This window comes from Trichechus manatus, unplaced genomic scaffold (assembly GCF_000243295.1).
Source record: "Trichechus manatus latirostris isolate Lorelei unplaced genomic scaffold, TriManLat1.0 scaffold00120, whole genome shotgun sequence".
Taxonomy (NCBI): Eukaryota; Metazoa; Chordata; class Mammalia; order Sirenia; family Trichechidae; genus Trichechus; species Trichechus manatus.
The window spans coordinates 7,611,251-7,621,208 of record NW_004444056.1 but is presented as its reverse complement, the minus strand read 5'-3'; the positions used below and the strand labels follow the sequence as shown (position 1 = coordinate 7,621,208).

Below are 9,958 nucleotides of genomic sequence, written 5' to 3'. Positions count from 1 at the left end.
AGCCTTTAGTCGGTCCTCACACCTCACTACACATATAAGAACTCACAGTGGTGAGAGGCCTTATGAATGTAAGGAATGTGGAAAAGCCTTTAGTCACTCCTCAAACCTCAGCGAACATATAAGAACTCACAGTGGAGCGAGGCCTTAAAAGTGCGTGAAAGCCTTTAGTCAGTCTTCAGTGCTTACCAAACAGAAATAACCTCACAGTGGGAGAGACTTAATGAATGTAAGGAATGTGGGAAAGCATTTAGTTATTCTTCATCCCTCACTGAATACATAGGAAATCACCCTGGAGAGAAGCATTTTGAATATATGGAATGTGGGACATTCTTTTATGAATCCTCAAACTTCACTAATCACATAAAAACCCACAGTGGAGAGAGGTTTTATAAATGCAAGGAATTTGTCCATATAAAAAAATTAATATAATGAAAAAACCAACAGTTAATTGCAGACACTCACTTCACCTTTTAATCTAAGCATGTACTTCGTATAAATAAGGCCAATTTCCTACCCTAAAACCCAGATCTTCATTGTCTCGCACAACAAATGAAATTTTATCCAGTTGTCTATAAAGTACCTGTTATAGCTGTTGGATTTTTTTGAAGCTAGGATTCAAACAAGATTTCCACATTGCCTTTTTGTTTTTAGATCTGTTTAGTCTACCTTAGAACATTTTACTGCTTGTCTTGTAAAATGTTAAAATGTTTAGCATTCTGATACCATCAAACCTGTGACAGCCAGAACCTCTGAAAGTCAGAAACCTGTCAAAAAGGAAAACTTACTGGGTGTTTATGAAATAGGATTCTTAATAGAGAGCAAGAGAAAAGTGGTAAGCACCCTCTCAAAGGTGGAAAACGTGAGACCTGGTAAAAAAAAGGAAGTCCCATCAAGTTCCAGCTTTCACAGGTTTCACTGTATTTGCTTTATTATGATTTTGTTTCATTAGTTTTCTGTATTTTTTAGGTGTTGAGTACAGCACACTTGTAATATACATGTAATAATACAAGTCAAAGATGTAATTTAAAATATTTTAGTAGCCATATTACACAATTAAAAATGTAATGTGAAATTTTTAAAGAAAAATCTTTTTTAACCAAATATATCCAGTTAGTCAATGTAAAAATTGTAAATGAAATTAACAACTAAAGTAATCAGTATAAACTTATTTATGGGACATTTTACATTTCCTTCTTTTGTACGCAGTCTTCCAGAATCCAGAAGCAGTGCATTTTATGAATTTTATTGTTGGCAAAGTAAATTCACAATCCCAGATTACTTGAAATATGCTTTTCCAATAATTGAATCAAGTTTATTGTTACATTTATTGATTAAAATTAGAGTTAATTCAGTTTCTTAGTTGTACTAGCCACATAGGTTGTTGACATAACCCTATTGGTGTTTGAATGCAAAAGAAGTCCCTGGATCACTTCGTACTTTCCTGTTCCAGATCTGGAATCAACCCTTTCTCCCCAAACTTCTGATTACCTTTGAAAATCAAGATCTGTACAATGGGCTCAGTGATAAACCAAAACTGGTTGCCATTGAGTCAGTTTTGTCTCAGTCTTTTAGTGAACATCTAAAACACATTTTCTTATATCATAAGTTCGTACTCCTATTCCCAATACAAATTTAAGATTATAAGTGTTTTTTTTTTTTTTTTAAATATAACAGAAATGATGCCAGACAATGTTAAATAGGCAAACGACTTTATTCAGGCTATTGTATTAGGAGAGAGACCTCAGCATAAGTCAGAGTTGAAAGAGTGAGGTGAGGCAAGGGATTTTTTATGAGTTTGAGTCACATGAGGCACTGGAAACTTACTAAGAGGAAGTTGACACGCAAAAATAGGGTAGAAGGATGGGTTTTAGATAAGAATTCTAATGGTTTTCAGAAATATTTGCTCAAGGCTTGTTTATTAGGCTGACTCAAGGAACATTCATGGGATAAATGTTGTAACTGGGCAAATCTTGTCACTTTCTGTTATTTTGTATTTGTATCTCTTTTCTCTTTTAATAAAAATCTTGATTCCTTGGTTCCTAGTAACATTCAAATAGTTTCAATATGATGATACTAATAGTACTACTAACTAAAAATCTATTCCATAAAGTACTTTTTTTCATCTTTTTGTACTTATTTACATTAAGGATATTAACATAGGATTACTGAGTACGAACTTTCTTTTGCATAGTTATGTGATCAGTTTGATATCGTTCACTGCCATCAAGTTGGCTCCAGCTCATGTGATCTTATGTATGTTGTGTGCCATGGAGTCGATTCCAATTCCTAGCAACCCCATGTGACAGAATTGCCCCATAGGCTTTTCTTGGTTATAATCTTTACGGAAGCAGATTGCCAGGCCTTTGTCCAGTGGAACTGCTGAGTGGGTTTTAACTGTCAACCTTTTGGTTAGTAGCCAGGTGGTCAACCATTGTGCCACCAGGGCTCCTTGACCTCATGCATAACAGAAGAAAATGTTTCCCAGTCCTGCACCATCTTCATGATCACTGGTGTGTTTGAGTAGTGCCTTGCAACCCAGGGGGCCCATGTTTCAGCACTATATCAGACAGTGTTCTGTTGTGATCCATAAGGTTTTCATTCACTAATTTTCTAAACTAGATTGCCAAGCCTTTCTTCCTAGGTGGTTGTAGTCTGTAAGTTCCAATGATACCTGTCCGCCATGGGTGACCCTGCTGGTGTTTGAAATACTGGTGTCATAGCTTCCTGCATCAGCAACATGCCAGCCACCACAGTACAATAAACACAGACGGGCAGTGGCAGTTTGATATGTTATTAGATTTACTTGTTTCTGTTTACATTTAATTTTAAAGTTTGCTTTAATTTTGAATTATTCCTTTAACGTATAAAACTTTCACATAATTTGAAACTAAAAACTGTATGAAAAGGTGTGTTCAGAAGGCTAACTTCCTTCTATACTACCTGTGCTCTGTTTGTATCACCGCAAGTTATTAACACCTTAAGATAAATTTCTGTCTCTTTCTGTGTATATATATTTACATATGCTATAATAAGGTTGTGTGTCAACTGGGCCATGACTCTGTTTTGGCACTTGTATAATGTGATCACTTTTCTGTTGAGATCTGGTATGTGATCACCTCCATGATGGGATCTTCTGTGCGTAACCAGTCAGTTGAAAGGGAGTTTCCTTGGGTGTGCAGCCTGCATCTGAATATAAGTGGATGTTCTGGCTTTTGCCTGTTCTGGATCCTGCAGCTGGTGCCTGTTTGTCTGACCTCCAGTTCTTGGAACTTGTGCTAGCAGCTTACCTGAGGTCCTGCTTGCCAATCTTGAGATTTCATTGATCTTCACAGCTGTGAGCAAGAGCCCTGCTCTCTGACCTGCCATTCTTGAGTTTGCCAGCCCCTCCAGCTATGTGAATCAGGAGAAGCCTTGCGGTCTTGCCTGCCAATCTTGGGATTTGTCGATCTTCACAGCCTGTGAGCAAGAGCCCTACTCTCTGACCTGCCAATCTTGGGTTCGCCAGCCCTTGCAGTCACGTGAATCAGGAGAAACTTTGCAGTCTTACCTGCTGATCTTGGGATTTGTCAATCTTCACAGTCTGTGAGCAAGAGCCCTGCTCCCCGACCTGCTGATCTTGGGTTTGCCAGTTCCTGTGCCTGTGTGAATCAGGAGAAGCCTTTATCCTGATCCACGGATGGGACGTTCCAGCCTCTACAACCAAGTGAGCCATTTCCTTGATATAAATCTCTATGCAGGTATATATGCTTTACTGGTCTTGCTTTTCTAGACAACCCAGCCTGAAACATTTGGTACCAAGAGTGGTTCTGGGGAAAGAAGATTTTAAGGATGAGTTTTCTAAACTGGTTTTCAAGTCTGGTTAGTCTTAAAAAGATGTTGATTCTTTCAGTAGTAAAGAGGGCACTGCTAATCCATAGCTTGAGGTGACAATACAAATACCCAAAATATCACCACCAGTAGATCAGGTATTGGTGAAAGGCGAGGTTCTGGGTGATTGTACGTGTGATACCTTTCTAGAATTTTGTCAGAATGAGAAGTAAAAGGAAGCTGATTGGTTGATCCTACTTTCATCAGACAAACTGGTGACAGAAAAAGATGCACTCAGGGCCTTAGTGTCAGAGCTCAAGTGCCACATAAACAACCTAAAAGTTTCCACTTGTGCTTTGAAAAAAAGCCTTATATCTTGTAATAACAGAGCTGATACTGCCAAAAACCAAACCCAGATTCTTATTGTAAGAGTGGCTGAATTACAATAGCAACTCAACTGCCAACCTCGAGAGGTGTCTGAAGTTAAAGTGAGGTCATTGGGAAGAAATGGGATTCTGAAATATGGGATGAGGACATATGGACAGATAAATAAGGATGGTGGAGACACTGAGCCCTTAAATTCTGTTGACTCACTCCTACCAACAAAACCAGCCCTGTCACTCCCATCTGAAGAGATTACTCCATGTTTGCCTGCTAAACCACCCTGCCCATTAGCCCCTCCACTTCCATCTAATGAGATTAGCCCAGCTGCCTCTAAAGAGCCCTTGTCTGAGTCATTGCCTGGGGCATCACCTGAGGCAAATGCTTTGCAAGACAATGAATGGTCTCAAAACACTTCCCCACTACCAATTTTGGCTTCTAGACCTATAACTGAAGTCCCAGTGAGCCCCAAAAGGTGAAGTACAAAGGATGACCAAGGAGGAGGTAGCTACACTCCAAAAGAACTCCTTGACTTTTCTAATATGTACAAACAGAAACCTGGGGAATATGTGTGGGAATGGCTATTAAGGGTGTGGGATAATGGTGCAAGGAACATAAAGATGGATCATTCTGAGTTTATTGATATGGGTCCACTAAGCACAGGTTCTTCATTCAGTGTTTGAGCTCGAGAAGTTAGGAAGGGATCTAATAGTTTATTTGGTTGGGTTGCTGAAGCATGCATTATGTGGTGGCCTACACTAAATGAAGTATCAGACCTGCCTTGGTATACTGTAGAAGAAGGTATCCAAAGGCTTAGGGAAATTGGCTGGCTAGAGTGGATTTATCAGGTTAGACCCACAGGTCCACATAGAGTGCCCAGAGGGCACACCTTTTACCAGAACCACGAGGAAGAAATTCGTGAAGGGAGCCCCAGCATCTTTAAACACTGCTGTGATTGCTATTTACATAAGTCAGATTTGACAGTGGGAACTGCCCTAACTGAATTAAGACATTTAACTACAGTAGGGTTGATTGGACCCCATGGTAGTAGGGGCCAAGTGGCAGCACTTAATTGAAAAAAAAAAAAGGTGGGCTTGGCTACCGTATTGGACAGCAGAGTCAAATCAGTGATCAGAATAGTCTGACTCATATGGACTTAAGTGGCGTTCCAAGTAGATGAATTCTAGGTCAAGTGAACAGCAGTCTAACTTGAATTGCCAGAATAGAGTCACGGCCCCTGTAAAGACCCACACGCCCTTGATTGAAGGGTAGGCCAGGTCCCCTTGAGGAAGGACTCCAATACACTGCCAAAAACTTACACTGTTAATCTTTCTCCCAGCCTTCCCCAAAGGGATCTATGGCCTTTTATGAGAGTGACTGTTTACTGGGGAAAAGGAAATAATCATACTTTTTGGGGATTACTGGCTGCTGGCTCTGAACTGACATTAATTCCAGGAGACCCAAAATGTCACTGTGGCCCACCAGAGTGGGGGCATACTGAGGTCAGATTACTAATGGAATCTTAGCCCATGTCTGTCTCACAGTAGGTCTAGTGGCTCCCTGAACCCATCCTGTAGTGATTTCTCCAGTTTGGTCAGAATGCATACTTGCAATATATATACCCAGCAACTGGCAGAACCCCCACGTTGGATCCCTGACAAATGGAGTAAGGGCTGTTATGGTAGGAAAAGCCAAGTGGAAGTCATTAGAACTGCCCCTACTTAGGAAAATAGTAAACCAGAAGCAATACCACATTTCTAGAGGGATTGCAGAGATTACTGCCACCATCAAGGACTTGAAGGATGCAGCGGTGGTGATTCCCACCACATCCCCATTCAGTTCGCCTCTTTGGCCTGTGCAAAAAACAGATGGATCTTGGAGAATGAGAGTGGATTATCCAATTGCAGTTGCTGTTCCAGTAGTTTTCATTGCCTGAGCAAATTAATACACCTCTTGGTACTTGGAATGCAGCTATTGATCTGGCTAATGCCTTTTTCTCCATAGCTATTATGAAGGACCAGCAGAAGCAGTTTGCCTTTAGCTGGCAAGGCAAGCAGTACACTTTTAGTTGCCTACCTTGTGGCTACATCATAATTTTGTCCTCAGAGACCTTGATTGGCTTTCCTTTCCACAAGACATCGCATTAGTCCATTACATTGATGACATTATGCTGATTGGACCTAGTAAGGAAAAAGTTTCAGGACTCTGGACTTATTGGTAAAACGTTTGTATGCTACCAAAAACCAAAACCAAACCTGTTGCTGTTAAGTTGATTCCGACTCATAGTGACCATATAGGTCAGAGTAGAAGTACCTCATAGGGTTTCTAAGGAGCAGCTGGTGGATTCGAACTGCTGACCTTTTGGTTAGCAGCTAAGCTTTTAACCACTGTGCCACCAGGGCTCCTAGAGGGTGGGAAATTAATCCCACAAAAATTCAGGTGCCTTCCACCTCGGTGAAATTTCTAAGGGTCCATTGGTGTGGGGCATTTTGAGACAATCCTTCTAAAGTGAAGGATAAGTTGTTACATCAGTCCCCTCCTGCAACAGGAGGCACAATGCCTGGTGGGCTTTTTGGATTTTGGATGCAACATATTCCTTGTTTGGGTATGCTACTGCAGCCTGTTTATCAAGTGACTTGAAAGCTGCTAGTTTTGAATGGGGGCCCAGAAAAACAGAAGGCTCTGCAATAGGTTCAGGCAGCTTTATAAGCTGATCTGCCACTTTGGCCATGTGATCCGGCTGATCCAATAGTGATTGAAGTGTCAAAGATGCTGTTTGGAGTCTTTAGCAAGCCCCTGTTGGTGAAACAGTGCGGACCCTTAGGGTTTTGGAGTAAAGCTCTACCATCCTCTGTAGATAACTACTCTCCTTTTGAGAAACAGCTTTTGGCTTTTTACAGGGCCTTAGTAGAGACTGAATGCTTAACCATGGGCCACAAAGCCACTATTTGGCCCTAGCTGCCTGTCATGAACTAGGTGTTGTCTGACCCACAGAGTCATAAATTTGGATACATACAGTATCACTTCATCATTAAACGGAAGTGGTATATACAAGATTGAGCAGGACCTAAAGGCACAAGTAAGTTGCATGAGAAAGTGGCCCAAATGTCCATGGTCTCCGCTCCTGTCACATTACCTGCCCTCTCCCAGTCTGCACCTGTGACCTCATGGGGAGTTCTTTACAATCAGCTAAGAGAAAACTCACTGTGCCTGGTTTACAGATGGTTCTGCATGGTATGCAGACACCACTAGAAAGTAGACAATGGCAGTACTTCAGCCCCTTTCTAATACCTCCCTGAAGGACAATAGTGATGGAAAATCTTCCCAGTAGGCAGAACTTTGAGCAGTGCACCTGCTTTTTCATTTTTCTTGGAAGGAGAAATGGCCAGATGTGCAATTGTATACTGACTCATGGGCTATGGTCAATGGTTTGGCTGGATGGTCAGGGACTTGGAAGGATCATGATTGGAAAATTGGTGACAAGGAGGTATGAGGAAGATGTATGTGGATAGACTTCTCTGAATGGGCCAAAGAAGTGAAGATATTTGTGTCTCGTGAATTTTCAATAAAGGGTGACCTCTACAGAAGAGGATTTTAACAATCAAATGGATAGGATGATGTGTTCTGTTGACACCAATCATTCTCTTTCCCTGGCCACTCTGTCATTGCCCAGTGAGCTCATGAACAAAGTGGCCATGGTGGCAGGAATGGAGGTTATGCATCAGCTCAGTAACATGGACTTCCACTCACCTAGGCCAACGTGACTACAGCGATTAATGAGTACCCAATCTCCCAGCAGCAGAGACCAACAGTGAGTCCCTAATATGACAGCATTCCTGGTGGCAGGTTGATTACATCAGAGAGCTTCCATCATGGAAAGGGTAATGTTTCATTCTTACAGGGACAGACACTTGATAAGGATTTGCCTTCCCTGCACGCAATGCCTCTGCCAAAACTACCATCCATGGATTCACAAAATGCCTTATCTACCATCATGGTATCCCACACAGCATTGCCTCAGATCAAAGGACTCACTTTACAGCAAACGAAGTATATGGTAGTGGGCCCATGCTCATGGAATTCACTGGTCTTACCATGTTCCCCATCATCCTGAAGCAGCTGACTTGATAGAGCCATGGAATGGCCTTGTAAAGATAGATTAATGTGCCAGCTAGGTGGCAACACTTTGCAGCGTTGGAGCAGTGTTCTCCAGGAGGCTCTAAACTGCATCCAGTATATGGTGCTCTTTCTCCCATAGCCAGGATTCATCATTCCAGGAATCAAGTGGAGATGGGAGTGGCACCACTCAATATTACCTCTAATGACCCACTCGAAAATGTTTCCTGTCTCTGAGACCCATTGCTCTGTGGTCAAGAGGTGTTAGTTCCAAAGGGAGGAATGCTCCCACCTTGAGACACAACACAAATTCCATCGAACTGTAAGTAATGCCACCCAGACAATTTGTGCTTCTCATGCCTCTGGATCAGCTGGCAAAGAAGGGAGTTACCATTATTGGCTGGTGTGATTGACCTTGACTACTAAGGGGAACTCAGATTGATGTTGCATTGTGGGGGTGAAAAAGAGTATGTCTAGAATACAGGAGATCCTTTAGGATGTTTCTTAGTACTACCGTGCCCAGTGATTAAAGTCAATGGAAAACTACAGGAACCCAATTCCAACATAACTACTAATGGCCCAGACCCTTCAGGAATGAAGATTTGGGTCACCCCACCAGCCAAAGAACCATAACCAGCTCAGGTGCTTGCTGATGGTAAAGTGAATATGAAATGAGTGGTGGAAGAAGGTAGTTCTAAATACCAGTTACGACCATACAACCAGTTGCAGAAATGAGGACTATAATTGTTATGAGTATTTCTTGTAGTGTGCATCAAATATTTTTGTTTCCTTCACATAAAATATAAGATGTAAGCATGGCTAATACATTTTCGGTTATACACGTTAGTTGTATCATGGTAGGTGCAAGTATGATTTTGTTATGGTCTTCATTTAGAGGTTGTATACAGTTTAAGGAGATGTGTACAGGTGCCAAGTTGACAAGGGTGTACTGTGATGGTTAAAGTTGCATGCCAACTTGGCTGGGCCATGATTCTCAGTAGTTTGGCATTTATGTAATGATATAGTTGTGCAGTTATGTAATAATGTAATCTGGCAGTTATATGATGATGTAGTCATTCTCTGTGATGTAATCTGACATGATTAGGCAGTCGTAAGGGGAGTTTCCTCTCAAGGGTGTGGCCTGTATGCAGTATATATATGGATGTTCTAGAAAAGCTTGTTTGCTTGCCCTGGGCCCTGCATTTGGCTTATCATCATCTAACCTTTTGTTCTTGAGTCAGCTGCCTCTTGTATTGTCTTCCAATCTTGGGATTGGTCATCCTCCACAGCCTGTGAGCCAGCAGCCTGCCACCTTACGTGCCAGTATTGGATGTATCAGCCCCACAGCCCATAAGTCCATCAGCCCCTGTTGCTACATGAGTCCAGAGAAGCCTCCTGATGCCTGACCCAAAGACATGCGTTTGTCAAGCTCTACAACCATGTGAGCCATTTCCTTGGGATAAATCTTTCTGTCTATTGTTTTGCTTCACTGGTCTTGCCTCTCTAGAGAACTCAGCTTAAGACACTAACCGTAACCCTAACGCTCACCTCAAACTGTAACACGAAACTTAACCCACACCTTAAAGCAAACCATATACCTAATTTTACCCCTTAATCTAGTCCTAAGCATAATTCTAACAAAACTAACCCTTAC

General features: G+C 41.7%; 1 protein-coding gene across 1 annotated transcript in view; it reads left to right on the top strand.

Moving 5' to 3' along the window:
* The window catches only part of LOC101348196 (zinc finger protein 699-like), a 42,534-nt gene extending 41,561 nt beyond the window's left edge, over positions 1-973 (top strand). Inside the window, exon 6 of the mRNA XM_023738654.1 lies at positions 967-973. Coding sequence (XP_023594422.1) covers positions 967-973 — 7 coding nt within the window. The remainder of the gene's footprint in view (positions 1-966) is intronic.
* The last annotated feature ends 8,985 nt before the right edge of the window (positions 974-9,958 follow it).